This window comes from Pezoporus flaviventris, unplaced genomic scaffold (assembly GCF_033815535.1).
Source record: "Pezoporus flaviventris isolate CSIRO_AGI_PZ_B2104156 unplaced genomic scaffold, CSIRO_AGI_Pfla_v1 ptg000086l, whole genome shotgun sequence".
NCBI classification, from domain to species: domain Eukaryota; kingdom Metazoa; phylum Chordata; class Aves; order Psittaciformes; family Psittacidae; genus Pezoporus; species Pezoporus flaviventris.
The window spans coordinates 1,183,022-1,204,246 of NW_026892634.1; the positions used below are offsets into that span (position 1 = coordinate 1,183,022).

Here is a 21,225-nt window from a genome sequence, read left to right on the forward strand (position 1 = left end):
TTTCAGACATCGATGAATGTCAGGAACTGCCAGGGCTCTGCCAAGGTGGAAATTGCATCAATACTTTTGGCAGCTTCCAGTGTGAATGTCCAAAAGGCTACTACCTCAGTGAAGAGACAAGAATCTGTGAAGGTTGGTTCCTTTGAAACATCTTTCTCTGTCTCAATGTGGTATTGTGAAAAAACACTAATTTTTTCAGGCTTAAACCTGAAAGTGGATATGGTATCCACACTCCTACCCAAAATCTTCTCCAGAAACATTATATTTGGCACCAGTGTTATGACTAATATAAAGCTTGAAATGCAACACTTGAATATACTAACGTTTATTTCTACGTGATAGATTTCAACTATGGGTACTAAGTAAACTACGGTGATTATTCATGATTTCTGGCTTCTCACTTCACCACCTTGTATATCCTGCTAGTTTCACTAGGGTCCCTGTATTCTACATGAGAAAAGCCACCCTCTTCACAACTATTTCAGAGTAGTAGTTTAATTCATACAATGTGAAGTAAAGTTAATACTGGTTTTCCATTTGTGTTTGTGATTGGTCCTAAGTGTTAGGACCAAAAATTGTAAATAGACCCGAAAAGTACATCTCTCATGGTTTCTCCTAGTTTGAAGTGCTGTACATCAGCTTTCCCTTCTTCATACAGTTTGAGAGAAAAAAAATAACAATAATCTTGTTTCAAAACAGAGACTGAATCCTGAGGCTTTACTAAGCTCAGGTGAAGATGACCAAACTGGCTTGAAACTACACTTGTATGGGGGAAAAAAGAAAATAAAGAAAATCTTACACCCCAACTATCTTAAATAAGAATATCCAAGACTAGGGCAGCAAGACTTTGTGCTTACTTGCTTGCTTGCTAGTTTCTAAATAGGGTATTTAATAGGTAACTTCTCAATGGAATATTGAATACGACTGAATAGAACTGAAAAGAGACAGTAATGTACGTGTGAAGAGGATGTGAATATTGTCTGTGTAGCTAAAGAGCTAGTGGGGCACCAAGTGCTCCAGTTTCAGTGGTTAATTCAGCAACTTGGAATTTATTTAGGGTTTTCTCTTGCACTTGCACTTTTGCACTTATTAAACATTAACAATATTACTTTTCAGCAGCTGTTACAATAGCTTCTTAACCCAAATCTGAGCTGTATTTTCCAAGTTGGCCTTTAAATGAAACATTTTTGTTACCTTAGCATGGTTTATTATGGTTATATTTCTCAGAAACATTTGCGAGGACTTGGTCCTCTTTTCCCTTGTAATTGTAATGGTTTTCCTTGGTCTGTAGATATTGATGAGTGTGTTGCACATCCTGGTGTCTGTGGTCCTGGTACCTGTTACAATACCTTGGGGAACTACACCTGTATTTGCCCACCAGAATATATGCAGGTGAACGGAGGACATAACTGCATGGGTATGCAAAATGTCATCTTTATTACAAATACATGAATATCATATCAGACTTTCATAGAAATTCCCTTTTAGATGAGGCCAGTTCTAAAGTCTTGTCTTGCTTTTTCCTGTTTTTAACTTCCAGTTATGTCGTGTAGCCAGGAAGATCCCAATGTCTGATGTGCAGTGTTCCTTAACAGAACTCAGAAATCTTTTTTTGGTTTCGGTAGTCATTTCCAAATGGTAGGGTTTACTATATAAATGGATCTGATGAGCATCTACAGTGTGTTTCTGATTTTTTGGAAATTTTCCTTTTACCCTTTTGTATCTTTGAATGAAAACTGAAAATGTCAAATTTCAAGTAAGTCTAAAACACAGACTGTAGATTACTTGAACCTTTAAATTATTCTTAAATGCATCCATGCATATGTTTGGTTTGTATTCAGAAACTGAAGTTTGTGAACCACTGTCTAGATTGGCAGGTCATTGACATTTACTTAAGTTAGTTTGTTGGTTGCCTCAAAAGTGATTCTTTTCTGACATCTAGACATGAGGAAAAGCTTTTGCTACAGAAGCTATAATGGAACCTCCTGTGAGAATGAGCTGCCCTTCAATGTGACCAAAAGGATGTGTTGCTGCACATACAATGTTGGAAAAGCCTGGAATAAACCTTGTGAACCATGTCCAACTCCAGGAACAGGTAAAGCCTCCTATAATCATCCCATTTTGTTACTTTCTTTGCTTATTTGCTCTTTTGACCTATTGGCTAAAGCTAACACTTTAGTCACAAAAAATCTTTGCTGTACTCCCAAAGCAGAGTGACAATAACCTGCCATCCTGCCACTGGCTGGATTAAGTCTTGGTATGCTAATCAAGAACAGGTGTTCTTCCATGCTTTTAAGTGGAATGAGTATCACTCCACATTGAGTGGAAAGATACAGCTTAAACATTTTGAATCATACCCTCTGGATGAAAATCAAAATTCAGAAAGAACGTGCCTATTTTCCCACTCAGCTGCCCTGGAAGGCAAGGGAAAGGTAATGAACCACTGGCAGGTGTCACTGAGATAAATAAAAAGGTCTCAGAAGTACAGACTGACTTTCTCATCAGGAGCAGGAGTGTGTCAGTCCTGTAGCTGAAAGAATATTTGTAATACAGGTATCAGTAGGTAGATATAATTATTTAGACCTGTTTTTTGGTGATGGGGTGCTATAAAATGAGTACTTTGCGGTTGTTTTATTCTTTCTTTCTAACTAATATCAAAGCTTTCATAGGTCTTGTATGGAAATAGAATTACTCTCGTTTATTTAGATTTATGTCAAGAATCTATGTTAGTGTAGGTAAAACACACCAGGATGTTGTACTAAGCATAAGCAAGTTTTCTGAATGTGTGATTACAGAACTCCCAGCTCTGAAGTTGGCATTTTGAGGTTTCTGGAAAAGTGATCATCGGGCAGTAATAGTAGGTTTCAAGATTCTGGCTGACAAGAGATGCTTGCTGCCTGGCCTGTCTTCCAGGATAATTAATTTGGGATAGAATAATTTAGTTACTGCATAGTTGGGGATACATTTGTCCTGGTAGTCCTAATCTGCCAGATGAAAAAGATTGGGTTTGTGTTACTAAGTGTATTTGCTTTGTGTATTTTTCACTTGTGAATGGAGTGCGATCCTCTCAGTTGCTTTTATATTTTCTCTATTGAAGGTGATGAACTTGCAAAAACTCAATAAGCAGACTATTGTAAAAAGAAGTAAAAATTCCCTTCTATAAAAGGAAGTAAAAATAATAGGGTGTCTTTCAGTTAGTCTTTATGGAGTTCCTCGCCTGGAACAAAACACCCTTGAAAGCTCAACTCAGAAAAATAATTGGTGGTAGAATCACTGTTATAAAAATTTAGCCTTGGCCATGATCTGATTTAATTATTTTATTACAATTGATTAATATCAAGAGGCAATAAGCAAGCAGCGCTGGGTGTGCAGGGAGTCTCCACTCTGCCAACAATGCACACCGGGGTTTTTGTGGTACAGTCTCTTATACTTCTCGGTCCAGGGTTTCAGTTCCTGGTTTTGAGTTCCAGCCAGTCCTGTTGTCTTCTTTTCCCAAAACTCAATGTGGCTCCTTTTCATTTGTTTCTGTCCCGTTGCTGGGGTCTTCTCTCCAGGTAAACAAACATACTGAAACTTCTCGGTAATACATTAACAGAAAGATGTCTATCACAAGCTTAACCACAACCTTAGACCCGTATATTTAACAGGATGTATCTTCTTGGTTACCTAACCCCCTTAAAGCATTCAAGCAGTTAAACAAAGGTAAAAGTTCCTTATTGTTTTAACAGTCTAAATGATTAACGAGGGGACTAGCTTATTCCCTTGTTTCTTCTTCTTTCCCATCATTACATTGACAGCAGCATTTATTATAATCAAGGTTGTTTTTATACATTCCACACATGGTACACTGGTCACAGGTGCACTGGTAACGATGATTTCTAAGTTCTTGACACAAATCATTCTCATGTTCTTTACATCACTAACTCTGAAACCTGATAGTAGCGCCTGGTGTTAACTGAAATATTCTTCCCTTTGTAAACAGAGTCAAGGTGCCATGTAAAACTAAAAATACCAGATACCTGTTTAGTACAAATGAAATTTATACAGTGTGAAGTTAAAGTTACAAGGTACAAATTAAACATCTTATTGTTTAATTGCCTTTGCCCCAAGTTTAGTGCCATTAAAACCATACCTCTGATGCTGCATTATTTGTGATGTTAAAGAATGTATTACTTCCATCCCAAGTGGTTTAACCTGGTGACATAAGGGAAGTAGCAGATAATTTAGGAAAGATTTAACCCCACAAGCAGTAAAAAGGAGGAAAATGGAATTGAAAAGAAAAAAAAACCAGCTTCTTCCTTTTCTTGCTTGAGTAGGAGGAAGAAGAATAAAGGAATGTTTCTAGCAGTCGGGAATGGGAGATGGAAATAAGCTTGAGAGAGGAAATACATGTTTACTACTGCAGAGAACTCATGAAGTTCCTTCCCATGGTCATTTATCTCAGTGCCATAAAATTGTCATCATGACAACAACATGATGAGAAATATTCAGCAAAGTACTAGCAGGGATTCATGCAATTAATGTTCTTGAATGGAAGAAAGAATTCCTCTTTTAAATTGGTAAGACTGAAGTTCTCAAAAACTTCGACAGCTTTTAAAGTTTTGTTAAGACAGTTCTATTTTATCTGCAGGCAGTTATGGGGTTAAAATATTTCCCAAAATATTTCAGTATTGCCTTGTTAGCTCTTCTAAATGCCTTTACTGTATTTGCAGACATGGTTGAACCTTTTTCACCATGAAAAGAGATTGCATGAAGGATCAAACAAATTCCAAGTGTAAATGGCTGAATAGCTGCACTTATGTGATATAATCAGTGGTTCTGAAATCTGGGTGGGGGCTACACATCACAGACAGGGGTTATGATACACTGACCTTAACCACTTTGCTAGACTGAGCACAGTAGCTCATTAAGAGCATTATTCTGCTCTGATGAGAATTGTATTATTCCTCTAAATGAACTTCACGTGCCAATGTATTTGCTTTTTTTTTTTTTCCCCTTATGAACAGAGCTCTTTCTTTCATTTCATATATCTATGCTTAGCAATCAACCTCCTTGGTGTTACACATTATGTAGATCTTAATTATTACCATACACTTTAATCAGAAATAATCATTCTTTCTTGGTTGCTTTTTTAACCAAAGAAATGTAAAAAGCTGGTTCACTGCTAAGAGGGAACCAAGTATTTACAGGATTCTCTCATGTCTTGATCATTTCAGGAGTGCTTGACCTCAGAGAGTTTTTTTCCTCTTTGTTATGTGATAGGTCTTTTTGTCCTAAAAAATAACATAGTGATAAGTACATGGGGGTTTGAAATATTTTTAAGTAATTGAAGCAAAGTCGAGCTTTCAGAAAGTAAGCCTCTGGCATGGTTGCATATGGATAATTTGTCACTGTGTATAAATGCATTATCACAGAGTCCTTAGCTAATTATATGCTCTTCTCCTATATAGTACAAAAAAAAAAAACAAAACAGAAAAACACTATTAAATGGAATGCATGAAATATGTAGATTGCACAACTCATACGGAAAGAAGGACTGCAACCCTCAGAGTCTCTTCTTCATCCTCCCTGACCTGATGTGTTAGGCTTTACCACAGGAGTAGGTTATCATTGCCTTTGGATGGGGTTGTGAACACAAGGCCCTCTTTCTTTCTAATATGTGTTTCATAGCTTTACTGACAGCAGTAAATGGCATAAGGCTTCTTGTAGAAAAGAACTGTTTTCTGAACTTGAAATCTTATACATGTTAATATAAAAGAGCAGAAAATTGCTAGATGGTAAAACACTGTGGCAAAGACCTCTATGACGCAGTGTCCTGTACTGCAAGAATGACCTTAGTAGGCATTAAGCAGTCATTAAACAATGGTACAGCAGAAACAAGAAAATGCTGAAGTTCAAGTTTACTGGATCTTACTTGGCTTATACAGGAAACAACAAAGAATGCTTCAATGTGAGAAAAGTATGTCACCAAATCTCATTCTGAGCAATGATTAACTACATTTCCTGAAGTTTTAATAAGCAAGAACATTTTGTGTCAGGAAGACAAGAATTATTCAAGTTATAACCCCTGTGGTTAAACTTCACAAAATTATAAGTTTCTGAACCATTGCTATTAAAATGTAAATGATCAAAAACCTCAAGCTACAGTCAGTAGAGAAATAAACTATCACTGCTCTAGATGAAAGAGCTTTACTCACAAGAAAGCAGAAGGATCTCCTTTCTTTTTCGGGAGGTAGAAGAGATGCCTAATAATTTGTATGCATTTCAGGTTTAGAGGAGAGTTAAAGGTAGACTCCATACACTTCCTCTTCTTGGATAGATAGATAGGTTTTCTGTAGGTCCTCAGCAGAGCAAACAGTGGACCAAGTACTCACAGAAGTCTCCAGATATTACACTTCCAGAATCCCTTTGAATTTTATGTCAATGGGACATTTTTGTAAATTCGATCCGTGTTCTTTGGAACACTATTTTACCTTGGCTTAATGCCCTAACTGTACAATTATCTACTGCATGCTTTGGAATTTTTCCTTAACAATGGTTTGAAACTTAATATTGAAGGACACATATTATTTTTCTGGAGAATTTGAATATGATCTAAAAAGATTCTGAATAGTATCTGCATGGCTATTGTTTTAAAACACACTGAAAGCAAACTTCATTCAAACTGGTTGTGTCTTCACAATGGAAGTAGTTTGCTCCCCTCAGACAAGTAGGCTTTCAGTACACAGTTCTACTCATGGTCAGTATTTTACACATTTGGCATAGTTATAGTTGTAGGACAGTAATGTTTAATATTTCCACCTACATCAAAGTTTATTAATGTACTGTAAATGTGTTACACGTTTTTTTTCAGGAAAGCACTGTTTTGCCAGTAAAATCCCATGCCAACATAGGTGCTTTATAAGAAATACTTTATTAAAGCAGTAACTATTTCTTACATCGTGCAATAACTAATAGATTCCATGCTAGAAAATTTTCTCTGTACGTTGCAAATCCACTCAACTTCATACACCTTGCCTGGAAAACCATGGGTTCACTTATTTTATACTGTGCATTTGCCACCCTGAAGATGCTCTGGAAAAGAGGATACGAAATGAGCATATTAAAACAATACTGGGTTTTGGAGCATCTTCTTCTAAATTGGAGTGTACATTCTGCTTTACAGTTTAGGGAAAATTAGCTGCAGTAATCTCTGCAGAAAAAAACAAAAATAAAAAAAAGAGAAAACCAAAACAGAGATACTGTCACAAAAGAAAGCTAGGTACTGGTAAATTACATTTATTTTTCCTATCTGAAAATATTCCAGCAGATTTTCTGTACAGGTGTCTAGAAAGCAGGAAAAACAACTAAAGAGGTAAGGAGTTTTGTTTAAAACAAAAACTGAAGTGCTGCTTTCTCAGATCAGACATTTACTCATGTAAAAGTCTGCAAAGATTTGAGGAAAGAGAAGTATGAATTATTGTTTCAATTTGCATTCATTTATTGGCAGTCTGAATTTTCAGTATAATTTGTGCAGAACGCAGTGGCTCTTCTAAGTAGATTTGGTTTGTATCAGCTCTTGGAAAGCAGAGAGCATTACAAGTAATTCCTGAGAGATTTATAAATATTCATAGAATCTTAGAATCATAGAATAGTTAGAATTGGAAAGAACCTTAAGATCATCAAGTTCCAACCCCTCTCCCATGGGCAGGGACACCTCACAATAAACCATGTCACCCAAAGCTCTGGCCTTGAACACCGCCAAGGATGGAGCATTCACAACTTCCCTGGGCAACCCATTCCAGTGCCTCACCACCCTTACAGTAAAGAACTTCCTCCTTATATCCAATCTAAACTTCCCCTGTTTAAGTTTGAACCTTAAGTTACCCCTTTTCCTGTCACTACAGTCCCTAATGAAGAGTCCCTCTCCAGCATCCCTATAGGCCCCTTTCAAATACTGGAAGGCTGCTATGAGGTCTCCACGCAGCCTTCTCTTCTCCAGGCTGAACAGCCCCAACTTTCTCAGCCTGTCTTCATACAGGAGGTGCTCCAGTCCCCTGATCATCCTCGTGGTCCTCCTCTGGACTTGTTCCAAAAGTTCCATGTTCTTGTGTTATCAACAATGTCCTCAGACTAATGACAAAACACAGGACTGTACCTGTATTTCTCATCGACCAAAACCCCCAAGTCCTTCTCTGCAGGGCTGCTCTGAATCTCTTCTCTGCCCAGCCTGTAGCTGTGCCTCAGATTGCTCCAACCCAGGTGTAGGACCTTGCACTTCTCTTGGTTGAACTTCATAAGGTTGGCATCAGCCCACCTCACAAGTATGTTGAGGTCCCTCTGGATGGCATTCCTTCCCTCCAGGGTATCAACCGAACCACACAGCTTGGTGTCATCGGCAAACTTGCTGAGGGCGCACTCAATCCCACTGTCCATGTCACTGACAAAGATGTTGAACAAGACCGATCCCAACACCGATCCCTGAGGGACACCACTCGTTACTGGTTTCTAGCTGGACATTGAGCCATTGACCGCAACTTTTTGTGTGCGGCCATCCAGCCAGTTCTTTATCCACCGAGTGGTCCATCCATCAAATCGATGTCTCTCCAATTTAGAGACAAGGATGTCGTGTGGGACAGTGTCGAATGCTTTGCACAAGTCCCGGTAGATGATGTCAACTGCTCTACCCCTATCCATAGGTTCTATAGCCCCATCATAGAAGGCCACCAAATTGGTCAGGCAGGATTTCCCCTTAATGAAGCCATGCTGGCTGTCACCAAGCACCTTGTTGATTTTCATGTGCCTTAGCATGGCCTCCAGGAGAATCTGCTCCAAGATTTTGCCAGGCACAGAGGTGAGACTGACTGGTCTGTAATTCCCCGGGTCATCCATTTTCCCTTTCTTGAAAATGGGGGTTATATTTCCCTTTTTCCAGTCGTCAGGAACTTCACCTGACTGCCATGATTTCTCAAATATGATGGCCAGTGGCTTAGCAACTTCATTTGCCAGCTCCTTCAGGACCCGCAGATGGATTTCATCAGGTCCCATTGACCTGTGCACGTTCAGGTTCTTGAGATGATCTCAAACCAGATCCTCTCCTACAGTGGGCCTAAGGTCTTCGTTCTCACAGTCCCTGTGTCTGCCTTCCAAGACTCGGGTGGTGTAGTCAGAGCCTTTGCCAGTGAAGACTGAGGCAAAAAAGTCAGAATCTCAGCCTTCTCCAAATCCAGGGTTGTCAGTTCTCCTGATAGCTTCCGGAGTGGGCCCATGTTGTCCCTAGTCTGTCTCTTATGCGCTATGTACCTATAGAATCCCTTCTTGTTATTTTTAACAAGTTTAATTCTAACTGTTTAATTCACTGTAAATGCATTGTTCTCTGTTTTGCTCTAGCTGAATTCAAGAGCATATGCGGGAATATTCCTGGCTTCACTTTTGATATTCATACTGGAAAAGCTGTTGGTAGGTTTCACTAAACTTATTTTAACTAAAAATTGTTTTGCATTATATTGTTGCAGCTCCATAATGATACCATAACATTTAATATAATAAAATTGTAATTTGATTGTAGAGTTGCAATGGTTATATAAATTGTGAGACCATTTATTTTGTAAAATTTTTTATTTTTTTTTTATTTCTACATTTTGTTACAATCTTTTTTACACTCAGCACCTTAGTTCATGGAGTTCATGGTTTTGAGTTTTTACTAGTAACAAAAGGTTTTGGTTTCAAAGATGTTGTGGGACTTCTGCTCATTTGTAACAGTTCTGCATCTTGTGTAACATTTAGTATTACTCTGTTTTGAATCACTTCCTGAACTTCACATAGTTGTTTTTCTCTCATAATGGGCATATATTTAGATTTATATCCTTTATACAATTTCTGGAGATTAAATGGAACTTCTCAACTCAGATTTAAGAGCAATGAAATTGAGAATCCAAGCAGTACCTAAAGCCATGAAGTACTGTACTTTGACTAGCTCATCTCATTTTCAGACATTGATGAATGTAAGGAAATCCCAGGAATCTGTGCAAACGGTGTTTGCATCAATCAGATCGGCAGCTTCCGCTGTGAATGCCCCACTGGATTCAGCTACAATGACCTGCTCTTGGTCTGTGAAGGTGATTTGAAATTATGTTATTTTCTACTTAGCCCCCATAAGCATGCTTACCTTAAAGAGAAGGGAAACGTTAGATTCATGTTTTCAAAAATCCAAGAGACAGTGAGCTTTTTTGTAGGGCTTAAGTCTAAATAAGCTTGTGATGTATTTGTCTTTAATACTAATGCATGTGCACTTAATAAAATTTATAATAGTTTTGTGTTAAGCCATTAATTGAGTCCTAAATAGGAAGTAAACTAAATGCTTTTATTTAATTTTATTTTAAGGAAGAAAATTAATTCTTATTATTAAAACTTCTCAAAGAAAAGTTTCCTCAATTTTTTGCATTTTCTGTCCTTCTACTGTTTTATAGCTAGCGACATTCTCTAGAAACAATTAGTGAAATTTTGTGTGTCCTAAAGTCTATAGGGGTTTTGTCATTGGTATTCAAGGGTCTTGTGCACCTTAAAAAGCTAGCAAACTGGGCCACTTACTATTTCAGTTCAAAAGCAAAGAGGAAGACTTTCTAATACTAAACCTAATTTCTTTAGACAGACATTTAAAATTGCAAACACACTTCAATGTGTAGGACCCTCCTTCATCCAAAAAAGTGTGTCATGGATGAAATTGTATTGATTTTACTTTCCATTTACTTTTATGGCACAGGAGACTGAAGGTCAGAATACTCGTGCTTTGTTGAGGACAAAAGATCCGTTTTGCACAAGTCGTACAATACAGTCTAAATTCTAGGCAAAGCAGGTATCTTGTGGTTTATGATCTCTGACCCATGACTCTTGATATTGCAGATATTGATGAGTGCAGCAATGGAGACAATCTCTGCCAGAGAAATGCAGACTGTATCAACAGTCCTGGTAGTTACCGCTGTGAATGTGCTGCTGGTTTTAAACTGTCACCCAATGGTGCCTGTGTTGGTAAGAAATCAGTTGACTTTTGTCATCTGTTTGAGCTGTACCTTATCAATGCTACATGCATGATTCTCTCGAAGGGTAAAAGTATCTTTTATTTTCTATGTCCTTGTGTATTCTGCTGTTTTATGTAACAGTTTTTACTTTATAGCCCTGTTTCTCTGTAGAAGGGCAGAAAACCCAGAATAAATTTTTTAAGAGAACATTCTTGATTTATCAAGGAAATCCTAACAGTAGTTTTGACCTTGATGTGTGTAGGCAAGAAGTTCCTATAAAATGAAGTTTTGTTATGATTCCGGTTTAGTTATGGATACTTTTGAGTCTGGAATTAATAATAATAGATTGTAAAAACATGTTTGTGTAAAATGAATGAATAATAAAAGTCAATAATATGCACCATCTGTTTTATATTTTTGTTACAGATCGCAATGAATGTCTGGAAATTCCTAATGTTTGCAGTCATGGTTTATGTGTGGACACGCAAGGAAGTTACCAGTGCATATGTCACAATGGTTTTAAGGCATCCCAAGACCAGACTATGTGCATGGGTATGGAAGGGCAATGCTTTTGTCTTGGGTTTGTTTGGGTTTGTTTTCTTCAAAGGGAGAGAAAATGAGTAAATTTTTGAGGGGCTCATAGTAACATTTAAAGACTGATTCATATGTTTTTGGATTTTTGTGAATACTGGATGTGAAGTTGTCCTTGGAGTGAATATATTAGGTTAAGGAAAAAAAAACGATGGTATTCTCAGAGATGGCTCTGTGTTACTAAGTGTCATGGTTTAAGCCCAGTTGGCAACCCAGAACCACGCAGCTGCTCACTCACTCCCCACCTTCCTCTCCTCGCTTCTGGAAGGATGGGGACGAGGATCGAAAGAATGTAACTCCCATGGGTTGAGATAAGAATAGTCCAGTAACTAAGGTATAACACAAATCACTGCTGCTACCACCAATAATAATAATAATGATAAGGGAAATAACAAGGGAAGAGAATACAACCGCTCACCAGCCGCTGAACGATACCCAGCCTGACTGAGCAGCGATCTAGCCCTTCCATAACTACCTCTAGTTTATATACTGGGCATGACGTGCTGTGGTATGGAATACCTCTTTGGTCAGTTTGGGTCAGGTGTCCTGCCTCTGCTTCCTCCCGGCTTCCCCTCCTCCCTGGCAGAGCATGAGGCTCAGAAAAATCCATGGTCAGAGTAAACGTTACTGAGCAGCAACTAAAAACACTGATGCTAGCAGCGCTGTTCTCAGGCTGAAAGAAAAACACATCACTGCACCAGGTGCTAAGAAGGAGAAAAATGACTGCTGCTGCTGAACCCAGGACACTAAGGAATATATTAACATATATTACACCTGGATTGGAGCAATCTGAGGCACAGCTACAGGTTGGGCAGAGAAGAGATTCAGAGCAGCCCTGCAGAGAAGGACTTGGGGATATTGGTCGATGAGAAACACAGGTACAGTCCTGTGTTTTGTCTTTAGTCAGAGGACAGTGTTGATAACACAAGGACATGGAACTGTTGGAACAAGTCCAGAGGAGGGCCACGAGGATGATCAGGGGACTGGAGCACCTCCCATATGAAGACAGGCTGAGGAAGTTGGGGCTGTTCAGCCTGGAGAAGAGAAGGCTGTGTGGAGACTTCATAGCGGCCTTACAGTATCTAAAGAAGGGCCTATAAGGGTGCTGGAGAGGGACTCTTCATTAGAGACTGTAGTGATAGGACAAGGGGTAACGAGTTAAAACTTAAACAGGGGAAGTTTAGATTGGATATAAGGAGGAAGTTCTTTACTGTAATTACTGTAAGGGTGGTGAGGCACTGGAATGGGTTGCCCAGGGAAGTTGTGAATGCTCCATCCTTGGCGGTGTTCAAGGCCAGGTTGGACAGAGCCTCGGGTGACATGGTTTATTGTGAGGTGTCCCTGCCCATGGGAGGGGGATTGGAACTTGATGATCTTAAGGTCATTTCCAACCCTATCTATTCTATGATTCTGTGATTCTATATTAAATCTGTTTTCACAAAAGTGTATCATAGTGGTTTGTTTGACAGAGAAGTTTATAGGAGATATCACAAAGTGATAGAGTTTGGAGATTTTTAAAAGACAGTTATTTTCAATTATGTAGAAATTTATTGAGTTCATGTTTCATTTAAAAAAACAGAATTCCACGTTTAATATAGCTGAAATCTATACTCATTTTGTATTAAAATAATGACATACTGGAGATGATATAAGAAAAAAGATCACAAAATAAGAGTGTTTTTCTTGTTCTTTTATTATTTTGCAATCAGTTCTACTGTTTTGGTTTTTAAATGATGCATGTGCATGGGAAAATGTCTTGAGTTAATACAAACTTTGAGTAACTCAAATAATTCTAAAAACTAATTCTTAAAGTTTCATACTATGAAATACAAATCTAGACAAGTTATAGAAAATGTGACAGATGAGAGAGATTTAGAATATTGTCACTGTGCACAGATAGCACATTAACATACCTGCAAAAATCAGTTCCCCTGTACAATTTTGTTTCTCTTTGCAGATGTTGATGAATGTGAACGCCATCCATGTGGAAATGGAACTTGTAAAAACACGGTTGGATCATATAACTGCCTGTGTTATCCAGGATTTGAATTAACTCATAATAATGATTGTATGGGTAGGTGCTATAATGCAAACTTTATTTTCATTGCTGATTGCTTGGTTTGCCAAGGAGGATAGTATATAGTTAAAACCTGAAGGAAGGACAGGTCAGGATGCTATGAAAGTGAATTGAGTGCAGTAACTGATACAGTTAAAAGCCCTAAAGGTTAATTATTGCTATCCCTTTTTTTTTAAGTAATTTTTTTTTTTTACTGGTTAGCTTGAGATAACATAAACCCTAAGAATTCACTGACATTTTAATGCAGCCCTCATCTCCAGTAGATTTCCTGGATACTTACAGTATACATCGTTGACTGCTGGCTGAGTCCAAAGGCACCTCTTGCAATAAGCATATATTATGTCACACCACCAGTTTTGTCTTATGATTTTAAAATAATTTATTTCACCCTATTGACACTTGCACACAGCATGAAAGAGAAAAAAGACCAGGAGCAAGAAAGCCAGTACAACTAATCTACCAAATCTGCTCTTCTAAGATGAACTCTGCTTAATCAGAGTTTACACAGGCATTGCTATTTCCTATTCCCTAAAGCACCAGGCTTAAGAATATCTGATGGTTTTGGGCAATTTAAATCCCTGGATACTTGTGATAAAGCAACTAAAATCTTCCTGGACTGAAGAACAGACTCATAAGTCTCTGGATATCCTCTCTCTTGAGCAGAGCATAAGGCAAAGGAGAGAAAAGCTTTACATTCCTTCTTGCTACAGAAAAAAAGACAGGACAGTCTAATGGTTCCTTTCTGGTTCAGGAGAGAACTAAAACATCTTAAATTGGTATTTTAAATCCTCTCTCTGTCCAGGAAAGAGACAATTAAAAACTTATTTGAGTAAAAAGGTTCTGCTGCCAAAGAACGGCACTATTTGCTGAGGAGCTTTTTCCCTTGGCCTCTACTACCAGGAGAATCTAGTACCTCTGCTCCAGGCTGTACCTTCAATGGCCCAGAAGCCTAAGCTGACTCAGAGACTTGGCCTTTTGTTAGCACTCCTCTTGATTCAGGGCTTTCTTCCAAGCTTTCCCAGTCGTTCGAGGGCAATTTAGCCCATTCCAGTACTATACTTGGAGTATTTCTGCTAGTAGAACTGTAACACAGAAGAAATGTACTATGGAATAAACTACTAACACAGGCATGGCTGTACTCACTGAAGTGGAAAGTACATGTTTATCAGCAGCTGGTACTTAATGCTTCTGAAGAAGACTAAAACCTCTTCAGTAAAAATGATGTTAGTCTTCATCATTCAAATTCAAGTACTGTAAAACAGCAAAGTGTAGGTTGTAGCACCATGATGCTTATCTGATCTCCTTTTCTTGACACATTCTCATCTGCATTTTTCCTTCTGAGGTGGTCCTTTATATCTGCATTTTTAAAGTAACTCTAAAAACTAATAAGCAGTTTCAAACCTCATTTTCAGAACCATTGTGAAGGAGAAAATTATCCTGTGGAAAGCAAATGATACATTCCAAAATTTGAAAATGACAAGGCAGGTTTTAGGAGGAAACTTGAGTGCACATAAATCAATATAAAATCCAGACCACTCCATGTAACATTTTATTTTCTGTGTCTGGAGTTAGTATCACAAAGTCACTTGGCAGTAATTGAATATCTCCAGATGCAGTAGCTGAGGTAATGATGCAAGTTTGAAAATTATAATACCCTATAAAAAAGTGTTGTTTAAATAAAACATATACGTTAATGCACTTGAGTGAAAGTTACAAGCTGTTCCCTTGTTGCTGCAAGATTTGCTTTTTCCACGCAAATATATATTGTAACTTGAGTATGTTTATAACATACTGTATACTCAACTCCAACTTCTGGCATTTTGTTTTGATTTTTTATCTTTACAGATATCAATGAGTGCAGCTCGCTCTTTGGCCAGGTGTGCAGAAATGGACAGTGTTTCAATGAAATTGGTTCCTTCAAATGTTTATGTAACGAAGGATATGAACTTACTCTAGATAGCAAGAATTGCATTGGTATGTATAGTACCACATTGAGATGTTAAAGTATTGAACGTTAAAGTACTGATGAGCTAAAATAATCAAACTATTAGCCCCCATTTAGAGGGCAGCATTACAAGTCTGAGTACCCAAGTATTAAAAAAACCCCGAAACAACACTGACTAATGAAACAGTGGTGGAGGTAATTGAGTTTTGGAATAGTTGTTCATCTTCAACCATTTAAATGTCTTAGAAAATTAGAAAAGAATCCTAGTATTTTTCATGAATAAGCCTGTTTTGTTACCATAAGAATTACAAGATTCTAAACTTTTCTTGATTCCGTCTACTCTCCAAAGATACTAATGAGTGTGTGGCACTACCTGGTTCATGCTCTCCTGGCACTTGTCAGAATTTGGAAGGATCATTCAGATGCATCTGTCCACCAGGATATGAAGTAAAAAGTGAAAGTTGCATTGGTAAGGCAAGTTGTAATTACTGCTTCTGAACAATTTAAAAATTAGAAAAAATATCTGGTTCTAATTTGGTGGGAAGTAGTTGTACACCTTAATGTTTGTGAATGTTGCCCAACTTAAGATCATGGTGAAAGGAGGTAAGTAAGAAAACTCTTCAGGAGGAGGTTTTAGACAGAGGAAGCAAGATATTTTGTGTTGCATTGTACTCTTATTTTTGTACATTGACTTCTTCATTAATGCAAACAAAAATATCTACCTAAAAAATGCTATTTTATATTTAATACACTCTTTTTTTAATAACATTCACAATACAAACCAACCCATGTATTTGGCTTATATAATAAACATAAAAGAAAGGTAACTATTGACAATCAGTGCATGAACTAAGCTTCTGGTTTCAGAGGACTATGAAGTTTAAAAATCTTGATAGAAGTATGGATCTTGTGGGAACAATTGTTTAAATTGGTTTCTTCTAACAACTGTTTTCTGATTTCATGTTATGTATAGTGTCTCCCAAGTGCTGAGAGTCATAGGAGGAGGAAAAGGGTACAACAGACCTTTCATCAGTTTGCGTGTTCTTCTTTGTTCATTTAAGTTTTGTTAAAAGCCTGAAATATAATTCAGCAGCTGAACATCACACAATGAATTAGGATTAGGTAGGGCAGAGAATAAGAAACAAATCCAAGTTAAAACTCCCTTTTCCAGCAGAGCAAAGCACAGAACTACTGTGAGTTTATTGGGCATTAAAATTAACTATGTGGGGCACCTAGCAAGGAAAATGTACTCAACTAGGTTTAGGTAGCTAACCTAGAAACCCTAGGTTTCTGCATGGTGAAAGGACAGATAAAGCATTTCTCTCCCCACTATGACTATATTGAGAAACCTGGCTTTCAGCTTAAATGATCGAAGTTAGATGGTGTGACACCCAGCCACACATTCATCCAAACAACTTCCAATAATAAATGAGCAGTTTGTCCTTGTATGAACTGAAGAAAACGCTAGTAAGGACATAAAGATTTGGCCTACAGCTACCTAGTCTGTATGGGTTCAGGAACTGGATCACTGGAACCTTTTTGAATTTTTTCTTTGAACACTAAGTTGTATTTCCTAAACCGCAGAATTCTGTCTTCTTTTTATATCATGCCACTATATTCAGTTTGCCTGCCAACTTCATGGTTTCTTTTGGCAGCTGCTGTTTGCACATTAGCAATTATGCCTGAGATGAAATCAAATCACCTAGAGTTGTAAAATCATGAATTTAAAATGAAAGCATTTGGTTTTCCAGGAATATTGCAGTTTATGGCCATGTTAGTATAATCACAGAATCTCTTGATGTTTTTGATAGCATCAGTGACTGCCAAATAGATTTTTGCTCAAACTGAGAAAAAAGGACTTCATTGCATTCTTTTTCTTAATTCTGCCATGTGTCCAGAAAATTTGTTGGTAAAGTTTCTAGACAATGCATGCATAATCACATGTGATTGTGCTAATGGTTTGACTAACATTATGACAGCTCTTGCAACATATGTTCCCCATTAATTTTTATTGGTCTTCTGTGCATCCAGATTTATAAGAATTCATTACTTCTGTCTGTGAAATGAATGATAGCAATGTCTAGATTACTTTTGAAACTCAGGATGATTATATGCAGAAGAAACCAAAACCAGATGGAAGCCACAGAATACTGGAAGCCACAGAATAATTATTAGTTTTCACTAACTAATTAATATATTTCCTTTAATTTTATGGGAATGAGGGGAAGAGGACTCATTAATTTCCACAGTCTGGCTAGTCACCTGTTTATCAACGCCATGAAGTTTCTTCCAATATGGCTAATACAAAGCCATTCATTACAGTAATAATTAGTACTTCAAAAGAGGAGTTTTTCCATTCCATTAGCGCAGCTGAATTGCTAAGTTTTGTATATTAGCAACTGCCAAATTAAGTGGCAAATTAATTACATTTTCATTCACTGAAATAAGCCAATTTAAAATGCTTCACATAGTAAAAGCCTGTCCATGAGAAGCTATAGAGTTTGACATATGCCAGATTATGCTACAGTTGTTTATTCATGTGCTATACTTAACAGTAACTTCTGAAAATGGGACTCAAGGCAGTATTTTTCAGAAGTTATGTCATATAGTTTATTCCTACCTATTTATTCCATCACTCCGCTTATATTTTCCTAGTGATAAAGACTGTATTTCCATTGTTTCCTTATTTGCTAAACACAGGTCAGTTTTCTTCGATTGAGTAGAGTCTCCAAGAAAAAGCAGGAAAAATGCCACTACAAATTTATGATTCAACATCCAAAAAGCTTACATTCATATAAAATATCTGTTCCTGCCTACCCTTTGATTAAGATCAGTATGGATACTATTGCAGAATGCTTACAAAGGCACAGGTGTCTGTGATGGTCCTTTTAATATCTCTTACTGAAAGACTCAGAACAGGCTGTATTGCAGGAATAGCTTTGAAGATTTTTAAAATACACTTCAGAATTTATTAAATTTTAATTATGTTTAAAAATTACTTTTGCAAGGAGGCTTATATCTTCTGTAACTATTTGCAGAATAGAATAGATTAAAATATAGTTCTCAATAATACATATCTAAAAATTAAAGACATATTTATGCATTACTTTTCTTACTCTGTCCGTTGTTTCTATAGACGCAGGATATGCAACCTGATCCTGTTTGAGCTGCATAATTTTACAGACACTTGGTGTTTATATTAAGTACTCTTTTATTTTGATTAAAATTTTTAATAATTATTAAAAAATCCCTAATAAAATAAATCTCATATTTAAATAGTTATAACAATATATTCTAAATTATGCAATTGAACAGGGCAGAAATTTAAATAACATCTCATGACTGACTGTGGAACACTAGCAAATATGAATCTGAAGATATAAATATAGGTCTCCCTCTACTAATAACTAGCTGTAGTTTCAGTTCAAGTATCAGTCAGTCAGCATGAAAACAGCCCACCTTTAATTACGAAGAAGCTCCAACATACAGACTTGTAAAAAATTATCTCTGGATGTTGTATGTTTATAGAAGAAATTTTCTTATCATAAATACCTTCTCCTGTGTTTCAGTCTGAAAGCATTTCTTTAATGTTTATGTAATAAATATGACAACAGAGAACGCTATTTGGAGAGAAAAGTGCATGCCAGCAAAGTGCTCTAATTTGAAAGTTAGTGGAACCTTCAGGCATTTGGGTGCTTTATTGGCAGCTGCTGAAGTTAAATAAATAAATAATCAATATTTCTTGACCACATAATTCACAGTTATGGTTACAGTGAAATTTTTCTCCATAAATTTACAGATATTAATGAGTGTAATGAAGATCCCAACATCTGCGTCTTTGGCTCTTGTACGAACACTCCAGGAGGTTTCCAGTGTATCTGTCCTACAGGTTTTGTGCTGTCTGATAATGGACGGAGATGTTTTGGTAAGTTAATGATTAAGGAATGTAATAACTTACTCTAATAGGTAACAGATACTCTGCAGATAAGGAAAACGTGACCTCTGCAGGTCCCTTCCAAATTATGCCATTATGAGGACTGGAAAGTGCTTTCGAAAGAGTGTGAAAAATACATGTCTTATATTATTCCTTCCAGGGCTAGATAGTCATCATCTAACAAGGTGGGAGATGCTCCATGTGACTGTATTTTCTTTTTTAGATACTCGCCAGAGTTTCTGTTTCACTAACTTTGAGAATGGGAAATGCTCAGTGCCAAAGGCTTTCAACACCACAAAGGCAAAGTGTTGCTGCAGCAAAATGCCAGGAGAAGGATGGGGTGATCCCTGTGAGCTCTGTCCAAAAGAAGAAGAAGGTACACATCAAGATTTAAAATTAAGCCTTTTTAGATGGGAGAAAAGAAAGAACACATTTTTGTTGTACCTTTTTGATCATTAGAAGGAGAGATATTTTGGCATTCTCTCTTAACAGCCTTTTCTAGCACCATTTTCAGGTCAATAAGAGGAATAAAATTAAATACAAGAAAGCATATTTTGTTCTTGGTTTGCTCTGTAGAAAAATGAACTAGTAGCCTCCCTCAGTAGCCTGCTTTGGGCAGAAGGGAAGAGCAAAATCAGACAGTGCTATCAATCCCGGAAGTAACTGAGTTTTCAGTTCCCTGTTTTCTCCAAGTACAGAAAGGGGAAGGCACCAAGCATGTACACATGAAAGCTCAATGAGTTCTAGTGCTGCTTCCCCAGCCTAGAGACCTTGTTACTTTTTTGTCTGACAAGACAGCGTAATGACCGTGTTTTAAACAATAGACAGTTTTGGAAAACGTCATAAAGAACGTTTTTGGATGGCTTTAACTATCTTTCATCTGTCTCTCAGTCACTCTTTTTTTTAAAAAAACGTACCTCTGCAGTTGCTTTTCAGGACCTGTGTCCATATGGTCATGGAACTATTCCTGGAATTGATGATAGACGTGAAGGTAAGTATTCTTTTTCATGATAATTAAAAACATAAATAAATTACGTATACTTAAAACTAGACTTGGATATTATAGCATGTGATGGCTTACTCCACCTAGCCTCAGGTGACGGGAAGCTGACCTTTAATAAATGCGGACTGTTATGAAATGATAGTTAAAAGATTACCTTTTAAATTGCATGGCTAGAGACAAACAGGATAGGGTGCTTAGTCTTTTTTAAGTGCTTTCTTATGACCTGATACAGATATGCATCAGCTACATAGCTGCTAATATCCTCCTGCTTTTTAGATGTCAATGAATGCCTTGAAAGTCCAGGGGTTTGCTCAAATGGACACTGCATCAATACTGATGGATCATTCCGCTGTGAGTGCCCCATGGGATACAACTTAGATTACACTGGAGTACACTGCATCGGTGTGTCCATATTTCATAAGTTATAAGAACTGTAACACTTGAATTTAAAACACAATTTGAAATGTGTCCCAGTTCTCTTCAGTTTGCATTTATTCATTACATACAGATACTGATGAATGTTCCATTGGCAGTCCATGTGGAAATGGTACGTGCACTAACGTGATTGGCAGTTTTGAGTGCAACTGTTATGAAGGATTTGAGCCAGGCCCAATGATGAACTGTGAAGGTAACTTGTCCTCTTTACTTTCTCTCCCTTTAGTTTTTATCCAGTCCTCA

General features: G+C 37.3%; 1 protein-coding gene across 1 annotated transcript in view; it reads left to right on the plus strand.

Annotated features, from left to right (window-relative positions):
• FBN2 (fibrillin 2) overlaps positions 1–21,225 on the plus strand; it is a 156,549-nt gene that overhangs the window by 117,989 nt on the left and 17,335 nt on the right. Inside the window, exons 39-53 of the mRNA XM_061475626.1 lie at positions 7–132; positions 1,292–1,417; positions 1,943–2,095; positions 9,370–9,438; positions 9,972–10,097; positions 10,882–11,007; positions 11,424–11,549; positions 13,546–13,662; positions 15,511–15,639; positions 15,960–16,079; positions 19,410–19,535; positions 19,768–19,920; positions 20,470–20,535; positions 20,824–20,949; positions 21,056–21,175. Coding sequence (XP_061331610.1) covers positions 7–132; positions 1,292–1,417; positions 1,943–2,095; positions 9,370–9,438; positions 9,972–10,097; positions 10,882–11,007; positions 11,424–11,549; positions 13,546–13,662; positions 15,511–15,639; positions 15,960–16,079; positions 19,410–19,535; positions 19,768–19,920; positions 20,470–20,535; positions 20,824–20,949; positions 21,056–21,175 — 1,809 coding nt within the window. The remainder of the gene's footprint in view (positions 1–6; positions 133–1,291; positions 1,418–1,942; positions 2,096–9,369; positions 9,439–9,971; positions 10,098–10,881; positions 11,008–11,423; positions 11,550–13,545; positions 13,663–15,510; positions 15,640–15,959; positions 16,080–19,409; positions 19,536–19,767; positions 19,921–20,469; positions 20,536–20,823; positions 20,950–21,055; positions 21,176–21,225) is intronic.